Below are 16,008 nucleotides of genomic sequence, written 5' to 3' on the forward strand. Positions count from 1 at the left end.
TCTGACTCTTTATAACGTATGCATATAAAAATAAGTATATTTTTAAAATTAAAAAGTAAAGAGGACCTATAATAAATGTAATACTTACTGGTGAAACTTAGACAAATTGTCATTAAAGTTAGAATCATTGAAGATGTTTCTCTTCAGCATTGTACTGGATACGTAGCCTTCACAATAAGACAAGAAAAAGAAATAAGAGCTAAATGATTAGGGGAAAAGGACAAAAAAAATTATTGGTTTTTCAGACAATATTGTGTGCATAGATAATCCAAAATTATTTACAAACTACAGGAAAACTGCTAGATATAAGAAAACTCCTAGATATAAGATACAAAATCAATATTGTTCTCATACACTGGCAATAACCAATCAGTTATTAGAAATGTGGTGTACAAAATTATATGTATAATCACAACAGAAACCATAAGATGCATGGAAATTGTCAAAAGGTGGGAAGACATTTATGAATAAAATTATAAAACATTATTGAAGAACATAAGTTTTGACCTGAATAAAATCCTAAAGGTCAATGCTCCCCTAAATTAGTCCCTAGATTCAATGGTTCCAACCAAAATCTCAGCAGAACTTTTTGTGTAACCGCAAGCTGATAGAATATCTCATAATTTCAAAACTGTGAGAAATATTTTTAAAATAAGAACAAGGGGGAGGCTTGTTTTTGCCATATGTTAAAGTTCATTCTAAGCCTGTAGCACCTAACATAGTGAAATATTGGGACAAAGATAGAAAAATAAATCAATGGAACAAACCAGATATTCCAGAACTAGTCTTATAAAAATTGTGAAACTTGATATATTATACAGGTGTTAGCTGGGAAATGATGGGCTAGTCAATAAATGGAATAATTTGTCATTTGGGGGAAAAAATGAAGTTAGATTTTATCTTACACATCCACAAAAATGAATTCCAGATCAATTAAAGACCTAGCTATGAAAGACAAAAGCTAAACTTGTTAGAAAATATGGAGGAGGGGTGATAACTCTATTTTCAAGGTAGGGAACTCAAGATATGAAAAGCTGACATGATAAAAGAAAGTATTGATTACACTCTACTTTGAATTTTCTATCTAACAAATGACCCAAAACAAAGTTAGAAGATAAGCGACAGATGAGAGAAGATAATTGCAACATATCAGATTACATAAAAGATTCATATCAGAACACAAGGATCCTATAAATTGATAAGACAAACAACCCAATAAATTAGTTGTACAATTCACCAAAGAAAAGATCCAAACAACAAATAAATATATGGAAAGATAGTCAAAATAATTATGTTAGAGAAATATAAAAGCAAAATGAGACGCAATTTCACACCTATCAGACTGATAAAAATTTAAAAGTTTGTGAGGATGTTGGGATACTAAAATGCAGCTGGTGGGACAACTAATTTGGTACAACTAATTTAGGCATAAAACTCAGGATATGGCTTCATGTAGTTGAAAATTTACACATTATATGATATAAGAATACTTACAGCATATACTTCTAGATATACATCTGGGAGAACATACAGAGATATATAAGATCATTTATTGTCAGCAATAAAAATAATAAACGGCAAGGAAGAGAAGCTGGAAGTAACCCAAATTTTAAAAATAGCATAATTTTTAAAAAATCATTTATTTTTTATTTCAGATGTAACAATTAGGTTACACAATATTTGCATTTGTTAGGGAAGGCCTCTGTTGTAGTCGTACCCCATATCCAGGAGATGTGCCATATACAATAGGATAAATTTTTAGATAAGTATGTGTTCTATTCAGAAGCTTGAATACTATGCAGTGGTTAAAATCAATGAATTCTACCCAGGAGATATACCATATACAATAGGATAAATTTTTAGATAAAATGTGTTCTATTCACAAGCTTGGATACTATGCAGTGGTTAAAATCAATGAATTAGATCTCCCATTATTCAAAAATAATGTAGAATTTTAAAAGTAAGTTCCAGAATGGTACATAAAATATGATATCATTTATGTAATAATTTAAGAACATAGGTTTACACATCTATAATTTTAAATGAATATATCAATGAATGGATGATCAGAAGTAAGAACATGGACATAAGTATTAGTCTTCTTGAGAAGTTTTTCTGGGAAGTGGAAGGGACTGCAACAGGTGGAGGTAGGGGGATAGTGATTTAGGGGGGTTATAATTTTTGTAAATGAACGACACTAGAGCTTGTTTGCATATAGATGGGAATGATCTGGTAGGAAGACTTTATGATTATAACCTTTATAATTACTTGTAAAGACAAAATCCTTGAGAAGGGTCTGCGAGTGGTGGCTCATGCCTGTAATCCTAGCACTCTGGGAGGCCGAGGCAGGTGGATTGCCCTGAGCTTAGAGGCTGGAGACCAGCCTGGCCAGAGTGAGACCCCTTCTCTGCAAAAAAAAAAAAAAAAAAGCCAGGCATTGTGGCAGATGCCTGTAGTCCTAGCTACTTGGGAAGCTGAGGCAAGAGAATCACTTAAGCCCAAGAGTTGGAGGTGGCTGTGAGCTATGATGCCACGCGCTCTACCGAGGGCCACAACGTGAGCCTCTTTCTCAATAAAAAAAAATAAATAAATAAAATCTATTTTTAAAATTGCACTTTAAAAAAGAATCCTTGAGAAGGTGGAAGCATGGGTTGCAGAGCACAAAAGGCGGATACTACCACGCATTAGGTGAGAGATGTTAAGTGGGATGGAATGTTAAGTAGGATGAAATGAAGGAGCTGGATCTGCAGGTGTTTAGGAGGTAGAACCTTCAAGAAATGATGCTAACTAGATGTGTGGATGGGTGACATTGCAAAGGTGAGTCTTGTTTGATGAAAAGGCAAGAAAATAGGCCTTCTCGGCTGGGTGTTCTCTCAGACCTGCTCTTCTGAGTCTTCACCATGTAATTGTCTCTCCCAATGGACTTCTAATCTGCCCCAGTGAGGGTCCCAATGATCCATCGTGTAGGTATTGAACATAGGGTGAATTCACAACCAATATTATACAGTAACTTCTCTACTGAGCTGTAAGTTTCCTCGGGGTGGGATGGGGGTGTTTCTTTATCATTTTCAAGCTCAACACCAGGCCTTTCACACAGCAGGTGTTAGTTAACTTGGCCACAGCCTAAGGTATTTAATAAATGCTGCCCCTGTGATACCAGAAAACCACACTGGGCTGCTTCTAGACCTGCCTCTGCTACTTACCCTTCCCTAATCCCCCAGAGCAAGTCGCATAACTTCTCTGGGCCTCTGTTTTCTACCTCACAGGGTGGTTAACTGCGTTTAGAATATCGGAAGCACCTAATGAATACAAAACATGCAGATAAGCCCAGTGATTAAGACTTCCCTTGGAGACACAAGCTTTGGAAATGTCTCCTCTCTCCCCTCCCATCAAGTGCCGCCCAGGTACCCACGTCTGGCTCCTTCCGTTCCCCACCCCATTCCCCTCACCACCATTCCCCCTCTCCACAAACGTGCACACTTGCTCACTTTTTCTTCCTCCCTCTGGGGCTCCAAGACCCCCCTGAGAGCCGGAGGTCAGACGTCACTCCCGAGGACTGCTCCATCTGCGATGTTGCCTCGTCCAACCTGCCATCCCTGGAGATGCTGGATTTCTCGTTGGCTAACTGGGGGCCCCGGGCCGGGGCACGTGGGTAGGAAGAGTGACGGCCTCCCCCGCCCTCCCTCCGGCCGGCGTCCACCTGTCTGCAGAGACAGTCCCAGGGTTCCAGCGTGCCAGCGTGGAGGAGTACATTTGTCTGTCTGCGGGTCGGTGGGCCCAGCCGGCTGGTGAGTGCTCTTCTCCGGCACCCGGTCCCTGGTCCGCCCCCTCCTCTGTCCTGCCTCCCTACACCTCCCTCCCTCCCACCGGCAGCATCTCGGTCCTTCTGCGGGGTGGGTGCCTGGGAGTCTCACTCCGCCCTCTGTTGCAGGAGCCAACTGGCTGGCCCCGAGCGGCGGCCGGGCCTGGCTGCGAGCCCATAAAACCCCGCTGCGCTCCGCTGCCGCCTTGTCGCCGCCGCCGCCCGCGGATCCGAGCCTGGGGACTTAGCTGGGGCTTCCAACCCTCAGTGCGACGCCGAGGCTTGAAGGCATCTGCTCCCCCTACCAGAGAAGTTTGGAGAAAGTGAACTTGGGGCGGATTTGGGAGCGGTGGCAGTTGCCCCAGCCTTCTCCGCCTTCCAGAAGCCTCACTCGGCACAGCGTCACCTGTTCTGCCCATTCTGATACCCTGTCTCCCTGCTCCCTCCTTCTCTTCTCTCCTGGGTCCCTGTCCCTACACGGGGATCAGCAATCTCAGCTGCATTTTTTCTTTGCTTACTTCATTCTCTGTCCCTGTCCTCTGAACTATTTCCCTCTGTTTTCAAGCCTTCCCCCCGTTAGTCATTCCCACTTTTCTCCTTTCTCTTCACCTTAAACCTTTCCCTTGCCAGTCCTCTGTACCCATCAAGCCTCTCCGCTTGCAGCCACAGTCTCCATCCATCTTCTCCCGCCTCTTCTTCCCTCTCAGCAAACCCTGACCATGGATTCTGGGCCTCTTTGGGCTGGCAGCCCGACCCCTCAGGGCACCCTCTCTGTCCCTAATGCCACGATACCTTGGCTAGGTCGGGATGAGGAGCTGGCCAAGGTGGAGATCGGAGTCCTGGCCACTGTCTTGGTGGCGGCCACAGGAGGCAACCTGGCCGTGCTGCTGACCTTGGGCCAACTGGGCCGCAAGCGCTCCCGCATGCACCTGTTCGTGCTGCACTTGGCCCTGACCGACCTGGCTGTGGCGCTCTTTCAGGTGCTGCCCCAGATGCTGTGGGACATCACTTACCGCTTCTGGGGCCCTGACCTCCTCTGCCGGGCCATCAAGTACCTGCAGGTGCTCAGCATGTTCGCCTCCACCTACATGCTGCTGGCCATGACACTGGACCGCTACCTGGCTGTCTGTCACCCCCTGCGCAGCCTGCGGCAGCCCAGCCAATCCACCCACCCCCTCATTGCTGCTCCCTGGCTGCTGGCTGCCATCCTCAGCCTCCCTCAAGTCTTCATTTTTTCTTTGCGGGAGGTGGCCCCAGGCTCGGGGGTGCTGGACTGCTGGGCAGACTTCCACTTCCCCTGGGGGCCACGGGCCTACCTCACCTGGACCACCCTGGCCATCTTTGTTCTGCCCGTGGCCATGCTCACGGCCTGCTACAGCCTCATCTGCCACACCATCTGTAAAAACCTAAAAGTCAAGACACAGGCTTGGCGGGCGGAAGGAGGGGGCTGGAGAACTTGCGACAGACCCTCAGCTGGTGTCCCAGTGGGAGCCACTCAGGGGCTGCCGTCCCGGGTCAGCAGCATCAGTACCATCTCTCGGGCCAAGATCCGAACCGTGAAGATGACCTTCGTCATCGTGCTGGCCTATATCGCTTGCTGGGCCCCCTTCTTCAGTGTCCAGATGTGGTCTGTGTGGGATGAGAATGCTCCTGATGAAGGCAAGTGTGGGGTCTGTGTGCGGGCAGTGAGGCTGGAAAGAGCAGGAAGGGAGGCAGGAGGGTTAGGGCAGGTCACAGTGCTTCCCAGGGCCAGGGAGGTGACAACCAGTCAAGCAATTAAGAAAGCTGTTGCCTATTCCACATGAAAAGGGGCAGTTACAGCTCCCATCCAGCCTACCAAGGCCATGGGAGTTTCTCTTATGTAAAATTTCCTGATTTTAAAATATTGGCAACTAATTTAACAATTTAAAATACTCTGTGGCACTAGTGAAATACGACTGTTGGCAGATTTGGTCAGCCGACTGCCAGTTTGTTAGATGGACTTCAGAATCATAGAATGATAGAGCTGGAAGGGATTTTCCCATGATCCAGCCCAGGAGGCGATTTGTGACCCATGAGCTGTCTCAGCTCTCTTCCCTCCTGCATCTGGACATGACGTTGAGCCCCCCCCATCTCATTGGCCACCTCCAATTAAGATTGGCATAGGACAGCCCTGAAATTACAACTTCAACCCCTTCATTGTGCTAATGAGGAAACAGGAGCCAGAACTTGCCCCGGAGTGCTCATCTGGGGAGTGAGAGTGAAGAATAGACCCCCAGCTGTCTGTCTTCTTGTCTTTTCTCAACTTCACTCATAACTCTGGTTCTGAAAGTGGTTCTAAACAGAGGGAGGCCTTCCCCCTACCTGGAAAACAAAATGGGACCCTCCAAGAGGACTGTGATCCAACTGGCACATGGAAGGCCTTGCTCTCATCATTTTCTGGCTTCCTGAGCTTTAGACAGGGCTTGATGGTCCTACCATATGGAGGCAAGCTTGTTCTGGAAAGCAGGAACTGTGTCTGGGCAGCCTAAGTGAGGGAGAGTGGTACTCAAAGACATCTCTCCTCCTGCCCTTAAGCAGGAGTAGGGCATGGAGACTTGTGCATGTCAACCTGTCTGGGTGGCTGTGAAGAGAGGTGACTTGACCTGCGGTGCATCTCACAGTGTGAACAGCTCAGGATGCTTAAGGGGTGCAACATGCAACTGCCCTAGGGAGGCCCTGAGGGCAGGCTTTTCTGGAAGCCTCCTGAGACTTCACTGACCAGCCACTGACTTAGGTTACACCAGCAGCCCTTGGGGACTTGTCCCTTCTCTTGTGTTTTTATTTCTAATCTTGTTTTGTTCTTCCTAGGACATGCTCAAGCCAAATGCTTTGCTTTTGCTGAGAGATGGAATAGGGAAAGGCTAGTTATGAATTTAGCACAACCATGAAGGCGAAACGCAAAAATAATACCAAACCATTAAGGTCTCACTGATCCCTTGTGCCATCAGTCTGGATAAGAGGCTATTTGCAAATTATCCTTAAGCAATAAGTAAGCATATTAATTTAATTTATTTTGTGAGTTAGAGTCTTCTTCTGTTGCCTGGGCTAGACGCAGTGGTGTCACCATAATAAGCATATTAATTCTCACCAACTGTAGGGATCTCCCTGCTCTAGCTAAGCATAAAATAGAAGGAAGAAGGGTTTCCTAGTGCCAAGCACATTTGGTCCTCATGCTACTGAAAGATGGCTTTCTCTATTTAACATCTTGAGTAACTGAGGCTCAGAGAGGCAAAAATAACTGGTCCAGAACGCCGCTGCTCTTAAGAGATGGAGCTAGGACTTGAATTGGGGTCCTTATGGGCCAAACTTTATCTATGACATGGCTTTACTCCCCTAAATTTCAGCTTAGCCAATAGCTCCCAGGGGTGAGATGGTCATTTGCCCTTTATGGAGGGGACAACAAGAAGATGAAGATCCTGCTGTTCAGCCAGTGCAGATTTTCTTTCCTGCTGCAGGTGGCCGCTGTCACCAGGACCCTTCCAGGCCTCACCCCTCGCCTATGTAGAGTGATTTGCCACTTACTAAAGGCCATTCTGAGCAAGGTGTGCAAGAACAAAGTGTTATCTCACAGACAGTGTCCTTCCTCAGAAAAAGGAAAAACCTTTGGTCTGAGACTCGTTACTTTACTTTCCAGGTCCCTTCCACGACACGCTGGTCCCTGGCCCCAGGCCCCGAGTCTGTGGCAGAGTGTGCTGGTCTCCCTGCCCCTGCTCCTGCCCCTGCCCCTGGCTGTCAGCTGAGTTTCTGCCAGGATGCAGTGGCTGCCGCCTGGACTGTGTATGGTGCATCTGCCCCTGGGTGCTGGGAAGTGAGGCCTCTGCTGACGCCGGTACTTCCTCTGTGGCACATCTCCAGCCACTGTTCTGGGCCTGTCTTAGATGGACCAAAGCAAACAGATACTTCCTAAGTGCAGGAACTTGTGGAACTCCTTTGTTCTTGGCTTAATCTGAGCACTAAATGTGCATTGACAGAGCAGACAGGATGAATACCATCCCCCCTCCCCACGGCCCCCCCCACCCCCCCCCCCCCCCCGCCCCAGCCAAAGCAACTTCCAAAGTCTTTTGCAGCTTGTGGTTCTATGTTACCAGGAAGCAGACCAGAACCCAGGCAAAACTGAAGGATCCTGAGTGTGCTATTGAGGCTGCCCCCCTACATTTCCAGGCGCTCCCCCCTTGCCCTCACCTCTGTGTCCTAGACGTGTCCATCCAGGCCCAGCTGCCTACAGCCTCCTCCCCTATGACTTGAACCTTCTGTTAAATCTTCTTGCCCTTTTCTTGGGCCATGAAGGGCTACACCTGTGAACACACCTATGAAACATGTGCACAAGGAATTAATGTTTCCGAAGCTTTCACTGTGCTTTACAGAACCGGCACTTGAGTTTTGCCCTTGAGTTTGCTGGTTGAAGTTCCTGCAGGATCTCTGCCTTAGAGCTGGGAAACTTAGGTTTGAGTGGCAGTTCTTATTAACTGTGCTGTAACAGTTGGAAAGTTTACCCTGAAGACTCCTTCCAGCTTTGACATTGCTTTTGATGATTCCGCAACCTCCCCTGAAAAGCAAGGGAACTCAGCACGCATCTCTGCCACTGCTGTAACCCATCCCTGCAACTTTCCTGCTGGCACCAGGAGTTTCATTTAGTCTTTAGAGAGAATATTGTGTCTGGAAGGCATCTTATCAGATTAGCATGCTCACATTTTGACTGCTCAAAAGAGAAATTAGTTTTTCCCAGCAGGAAGTTGCATTCCCTCAGTAGAACCTGAGAACACAGAATAAGTACGGGTCTGCAGTGGGATGCTTGAACAACTGTACCTAGAAGCATCGCCCTCTGCTGCAGTTAGTGATAATGGCATAGGTACCCGTGGGGCAGTCGTGCTCCACTGATTGTCTTGCCAGACCCCCTGCAAAAGGCCTGGCAGAGTCAGTGTCCACATACGCAATGACTGTCAGAGTGGGTGGGACTGTCCCCAAGGGCTGGAGAATCCAGAAGGCGATGTGAATCCACGATCTGTGACATAAGCAGGGGCAGGTGTGGCAGAGGCCTGAACTTGGTCATTTTCCCTGTGTGTTTTATGGAAATTGTAGCATCGTAGGTCTACATCCATTAGGGGATTCGAAGTCTAAGTTTTGGAACAAAAAAGGTTTCTCCTATGGGCTGGTCCGACCCCTGGCAGTGTTCACACTTCTCAATTCAACTCAAGCAAACCTCAGCTCCTACTTTCACTTGTCATTACAAAACAAAACCCAAAAATAATCAGTGAAGTAAGACTGTGGAGTCAGGAGTGCAAGTTCAAGTCCTAGCTGTGCTCATCTCTAATTATAGAAGCCCAAGTGATTCCTTTTGAGCTGTCATTCTACGGCTCCTCGTGCTTCTCTCTTGGCAGATTCCACCAACGTGGCTTTCACCATCTCCATGCTTTTGGGCAACCTGAGCAGCTGCTGCAACCCCTGGATCTACATGGGTTTCAACAGCCACCTATTGCCACGCCCCCTGCGTCATCTTGCCTGCTGCGGACGTCCCCGGATGCAACGGCAGCTCTCCAATGGTAGCATCCTGAGCCGCCACACCACGCTGCTGACGCACTCCAGCTGCTCACCCACCCTCAACCTCAGCCTCAGCGAGAGACCCAGGCCCATAGAGTCACTGACTCTGGAGCAGGTGGATGGGGAAGCCGCCACTGAGACCAGCATCTTTTAGGGAAGGCTCCCTGGAGTTTGGCAGTGCCCCCAGGACTAGTGGCAGGCCTCTGCCCACCTCAGGCACTGAGTGTAGATCTGAAAGGGTCAGCACTGGACTCTAGGGGAGCCTAGTCCAAGGCCGAGTGATGAGGCCAGAATGAGTCCCCTTGTCTGGGTGTCACGGCTACCACTAGTGTGAGGGCTGCCCTCATGAGCTCCCAATCTCAATGGTAGGCGTCAGGGAGAATCAAACTGCTTGTCTCCCTGGTTCCGCCATTTTCACTGTGTGTCTGAGAACACACTCAGCTGGAGAATATGGAGCTCCAGACCTGGGCAGGCTTAGGATGGAGCTGTATGGGGTTCCACAGGTGGCAGGAACTCAGAGGCTTGACTCAGGCCTTAGCTACCTGTCCCCATTCTAACCTGACTAGCTTGACCTAGAGAGGGGAGAAATAAAAAACTGTGAGGTGAGAAGGACTCTATTTTAATCCTGATCCTATTTTGAGAGGATTGCTTAATGAAGAACTGTGAATTGGTATGTGGGGCTTCCCTGCTATACCCACCTCTCTCCTGAAGGGAGATGGATGACCTAATGAAGAGGCAGGATTTAGTATAGCACCTGTCACATAGTAGGGACTCTGCCACTGCCAGTTCTTCTTCTCCCTATGCCACTCCCTACCCCATTACAGGGTGGGTGATGGGGGAAAGTCATGTATACCCTCAGTGGCATGGCCCACTGGGAAGAAAGAGGGAAGGAGGGGGTGAAAATGGTCATAATGAAATTAAGAGCAGGAGTAAAACTTAGAGGCAACAAGGCCTGGCTGCCCAGCCTCCTCCAGGGCTCCTAGGGATCCAGACTGCCCTGGCTGCACAGAAGAGACATCCCTTGCCAAAGGGTGGCATGATCATGACTCTGGACATCCTCAAGGGTCTTTGGAGTTTCCACCATAAATTGCATAGATGCTGAGATCAAGTCAGGAGCCCAGGATTTGAATCTCAGCTCTGTATTCAGGCTTCTGTACAACTTTAGGTGAGTTACCACCCTTATCCAGGACTCAGTCTCTTCACCTATAGAACAGGTAAGATACCTTCAGAGGTCTTTCCAGGATCTAACCCTCCATGACTTTGCAAGACTGGAAAGGATGTTATAATAGAGAAATACAAAGTGTGTTCTAATGAACAGGCTCTAGAAAAATTGTTCAATTTTCATAACAATGACATTTATACCCCTTGACTCAATTTTGGTGACTGTGGATCCCTTCATGGCCATACTGTCCACTTTTGTCTTCAGTCCTATGATGCTGAATCTTCCTCTGAGGCTGATAGTCTACAAGGCTAAGTAGGACCTGAGGCCTTGCTCTGCTCCTCATTATCTCCAATGGGACTCCAAAGCTTCCCCACCCAATTCTGGCTTTAATCTTAGAGATAGACTTGGTGGTGGAAAGAGCTTCAGTGGAAAAATCAGGAGCGCTGGATCCTGGTTCTGCCATCACCAATGACCAACATCAGTAAAATGCTGGCTAATCATTTCTCTCTCCATTCTGAGGGTCAAATAAGAATGTGGATGTAAAAATGATTTGTAAACCCATGAGCCCTATGCTAAGATATGGAATTATTAATCTAGTCAAGAGTTCCTGAAGGAAGCTCTAGAGATGACTCCTGAGGGAGCTAGGAGAAATGACTGTGGCTTTGCAGACATACTTCTTTCAGAGCACACTCAGTTCTAAGAAGCCTCCTTAGGCTTTCTTAAAAGAAAAGACCTGATCTGAGTGTTGCTAGTGAGCAAAGCATCCCAGCCCTTTAGTGCCAGAGAACTGGAGAGTGTGACTAAGGTTCAGGCAGCGGGAGGACCCACTGCCAGGACTCTTCCCTGGGTTCATGCCGGTGTTAGCCTCTGACATTCAACCACTTCCCTGTCCATCTGCCCTGGTGCAGCTGGGCTTAGGAGCCACCCATGTCAGCCAGAGCTCGTCAAGTTGCTCCTTCCTCTCCTTAAATAAGGTGCCCACAGCTCCATGCCCCATCTTCAAACCACAGTTCCTGACCATAGTGCCTTATTACAATGACTAGGTGGTAGAGGTAGAAAGAACACCAGTGAAAGATATATATATATATGCCAAAGATCTGGATTTGAGTTTGTTTTTTGAGACGAGTCTCAAGCTGTTGCCCCAGGTAGAGTGATGTGATGCCATAGCTCACAGAAACCTCAAACTCTTGGGCTTAAGCAATTCTCTTGCCTCAGCCTCCCAAGTAGCTGGGACTACAGGCTCCCGCCACAATGCCTGGCTATTTTTTGGCTGTGGTTGTCATTGTCGTTTGGCAGGCCCGGGCTGGAATTGATCCCACCAGCTCCGGTGTATGTGGCTGGCGCTCTAGCTTCTGAGCTACAGGCGCCGAGCCTGGATTTGAGTTTTGATCTCACTCCTTTTCTGCCTCTGTGAACTTGAGCAAGTTATCCAATCTCTCTGAACAACACTTCCCATTTATTAAATCAAAATAGCAATGTCCACTTTGGGGGTGGGGCGAATTTATAATTTTAAAGTCTATACTGATTTTAGAGAAGATAATGATGGCCTGGCTCCAGATTGCATCTGGTGGGTGACTTCTGGGGCCTGGGCCTAGGAGAGTCTACAGTTCAGAGAGGATAAGGGAAGACCTGGATTCAGGGTGACTGAAGCACTGGCCTGGTCTACTCTTTACCTTCAATAGCCTCCCCCTTTTTTCTTGCATTGCTCAAGGGAATCTCCTGATGGCGGTGGCATGGGGCATCTCTGTTCCTCCCATGGAAAGGGTGCACTTGGTCTTTTCCAGAAAGCGAGTTCTATCCTATGATAAGTCTTTTAGGGAAAATTGGGCCTTGGGACCCCATTCCAGGAAGCTCCTAAAGGCAGTGGTACGATGCCATCTGGATCTGTGAATGACAGTTTTGTGGGACCTGTAGGAAGCTCTTGTGGACAGATGGGGGCCAGTGGAAGAATCATGGATATGGTTCAAAGAGGCAGGCCTTTGTGGGAAGCAAGAAGGAGCTCTGTGCTCTCTTGGGTCAATCCCATTTCCAACAGCTAACTCCAGGAGAAACTGGTCAGCGCTGCCTCTGGGCTGCACACTCACATAAGGTGTTTATGCCTCCTGTGGACTGTACTTTAGTCCCTTAAATGCCATGTAGGAGCGGGAGGTGAGGGGAAGGCAGGGCAGAGAGGATGGTGGGGGCGGGTAACCAGCTGACTGTGGGGATTTCTCAGTATGGCTTTTCATGTTATTTTATATAGGCCAGTAATTCCCAGATGACTGTGTCTGTGTTTTGCATGTAAATAGATATTTTATCTCTCCAGGAGATATAGATTCAGCCCAGGCTATAGCAGTTTACTCCTGGGTCATGAACCCAGAGATATGGTTGAAATTGACCAATAAAATTCTTTAATATCCAAGAAATGTCTGGATGTTTTCATTTCCTGTGGACAACGATAATGGGATATGCAAGGTAAATTTAAAATGTGATCTTGAGCGAAGGGGTGAGGGAGTGGGTGAAGTGACCTAGGAGCCCCTGCCCTCCTTAAAGTGGGAAAAGCAAAGTATCTTGGAGTTTGTCCTGGAGCCACAAGGTGGCAGTGTGGAGCTGAAAGAGAGTCTGGGCTAGGGTAGCACCTTCCTGAGAATCTGGATGAGGCTCCTTCTCCAGCCAAATATTGCTGAGACCCCATAGACGTGCTTACTTCTCCTGGAGGGTCTGTAGTGGTAATCACCCACAGAGGCAGGCTGGGAGAGTCATCCAGCCTCTCAACATGAATGCCATAGTGCATTTTCTTCTGAAGTTCTAAAGATTCTTAGCTAAGGTGATCAGAAGTTCCACTTTTGGCAGGATAGTCCAGATTTTTAACAATTTCTTCTGCGTCCTGCAGCATTTTAAAGAAGCTCCAGTTTTCAGAAAGAATGCATGACAAGGTAGGGAACACGGGAGAACAGGAAGGGAATATATGGTTTTCGGCTGCCGTGTGGCTATTTTGCCAGGATATGCGTTTTATATTATTTTTGTTAATTTTATAATGTTAAACTTTAATAACAAATAATTGTTGAGAACTAATTATCAAGAACTGTTTATCAAAGTTTGCATTGTTGTCAGGCCCCGCCCCCCCAGGCCCCACCCCACCCCCAATGGTGTCATGCTTTACCAATGTTAAAATCTGGTCACCTTATTCTTGGCCTGTCATTTGACCCAGTCCCTGTGAAATACCTGGACGTATACTTCCTTCTCTCTAAGCCTGTGGAGGACGTATTGGCAAGGCAGTGAGACACATGGGTGAGTATTTAAGGGTGCTAGCAAGATCTCAAGAAACCACATAAGCTAAAGTTACTTTACTGTGTTCTGCTTTAGAGACTTGGGGCCTGGGTTAGGAGACCTCTTGAGAACACTCAACTGATTCAAGGAACAAAACAGACCCACTGATATTGAGCATACAATGTCTCCTCATCCTAGCAGGTTTGGTTGGCTAATAAGATTCTCATGGAGTTTTGCTGCTTCCCATGTGGGCATTTGGGTGCTTACTCCTTTAGAATAAGAATTCATTAGAAACAGGTCACATGTATTGTGGTTTATGTTCCCTGTTCGTTGTTGGCATATGTAACCGGCCATCTACTGGTTGCTAATAACAAATCAATGTTTATGTATTTTATTATCAGGTGATTTTGGAGAGTTATTTAATCGAGTCCTCGCTTATGTGGGAACCCGGGGAGGGGGGGCAGCATGATTGTCCCCTGGAGTACCAATGCCATATAATACCATGAAAGAATGTGACTTCATTGAACTGGACACTGTGCTCCTCAAAGGGTGATTACTCACACAGGTGACTATTTGTACAGATTTAGATTTTTGTGACCCTCTGTCACAAAAAAGACCATTTTATTGATCATCATGGCTTACAATGATTTTAAGAATTATTTCAAACTGTTAACTGGCCCGAGTCATCAGCTTATCTATTGGCTCAAAGTCCTTAGGAGGCAAAATCAACCTTCATTCTTATTTATTAGGGCATCTAAGGAGTCATTGAAGTTCCAAACTCTGGGTCACTTGGTGGAGTCACATTTTCAATTCTACTCTTTTTCTTTTTTTAGACAGAGTCTTATTCTTCTGCCTGGGCTAGAGTACAATGGTGTCATCATAGCTCACTATAACCTCAAACTCCTGGGCTCAAGCAATCCTCCTGCCCCAGCTTCCTGAGTAGCTGGAAATACAGGTGCACACCACCATGCCTGCCTAATTTTGGGTATTGCTTTGCTCAAGCTGATCTTGATCTCATGAGCTCAAGTAATCCTCTTGCCTCAGCCTCCCAAAGCACTAGGATCACAGGTGTGAGCCCCTGCACCCAGCCTCAACTCTACTCTTCAACAGCACTCTCCAAGAATACCTTCAGCTTATAAGCAATCAGAGTGGGTGCTAATGTTAACCTATATGATATATTTGCTATAAATATCCCATCGTTGAAACAGAGTGCATTATAGACCTTAATCAGATTGTCTATAGTACTCCACAGACTCTGGTCTCTGGTACCCCCAACATCAACTCCCTGCTTCGCAGCATTGCACATGGCAGCGTCCAAGCCCAGACCCAGGTACTTCTCCAGACAAGTCAGCTCAGGTCAGTCCCTCCAGCATTCACAGAGAACCCGTACTGGGCCAGGCTGTTCCTTTTCTTTCATCTGTTGATTTTCTACCCATTTTTCTAAAGTGAGGTCACAAATCACCTCTCTTAGAGATGTTTCTCTAATTAATTCCACCTGATCCTAACATTTCGCCCCCAGCTCTAAACACTGACAGGCTTTGTTTCCTTGCTCTGTGTTAATACCCTTTGTTACATGTTGTTTTGTACATGTTCTCAGCCTCTTTCCTGTCCCTAGAAGTGGGACAGACATGCCTTGACCCCACCCTGATAATCCCAGATGATCAAGTCTTTTTATTTCTATCTCCTCCCACCTCTCAGGGACTATTCTAGAATTCTGGAGAAAGCAAGCTAGCCCGTGTCACCCTTGTTGTCCCCTCCCCTGGAGTAGGAACTGCACAGTCTCTCTCGGGTGCACTGCAACTTGTCTGAACCTTTTCATCACACTCTTGAATTCTTTTTTTCCTTTTTAAAAGAAGTCAGTAAGAAGTAGAGATTCATTTCTTGATGCAAGGACACTGTTGTTATTTTTGTTGGTGTTTATTCCTCATTCATTCTGCCTCTCTAATCAGTAAAACAGCTCTTTAAGAAAAAAGTTTCAGGAGAGTAACAATAGAACCTAAAAGGTGAAGGGACAAACAGATCAGCAAAAATTTTAAGCCCTAGAAACCCAAACCAGGTCCATCCTTTCCCTTCCCTTCCCTTCCCTTCCCTTCCCTTCCTTTCCCTTCCCTTCCCTTCCCTTCCCTTTTCTATTCCCTTCTCTTTCCTTCTCTTTCCCTCTTCCTTCCCTCCCCTCCCCTTTTCTCTTCTCCTCTCCTCTCCTCTCCTCTCCTCTCCTCTCCTCTCCTCTCCTCTC

The 16,008-nt window shown here is 47.0% G+C and overlaps 1 protein-coding gene across 1 annotated transcript; it reads left to right on the forward strand.

Annotated features, from left to right (window-relative positions):
- The first annotated feature begins 4,521 nt into the window (after nucleotides 1–4,521).
- On the forward strand, nucleotides 4,522–9,515 carry AVPR1B (arginine vasopressin receptor 1B). The gene is made up of 2 exons (XM_003792217.1): nucleotides 4,522–5,461; nucleotides 9,202–9,515. The coding sequence occupies exons 1-2, from the start codon at nucleotides 4,522–4,524 to the stop codon at nucleotides 9,513–9,515; spliced, it is 1,254 nt and encodes a 417-aa protein (XP_003792265.1).
- Nucleotides 9,516–16,008: the final 6,493 nt, after the last annotated feature.

The sequence above is a fragment of the Otolemur garnettii genome, unplaced genomic scaffold (assembly GCF_000181295.1).
Source record: "Otolemur garnettii isolate 467f Iridium unplaced genomic scaffold, OtoGar3 scaffold00055, whole genome shotgun sequence".
Classification (NCBI taxonomy): domain Eukaryota; kingdom Metazoa; phylum Chordata; class Mammalia; order Primates; family Galagidae; genus Otolemur; species Otolemur garnettii.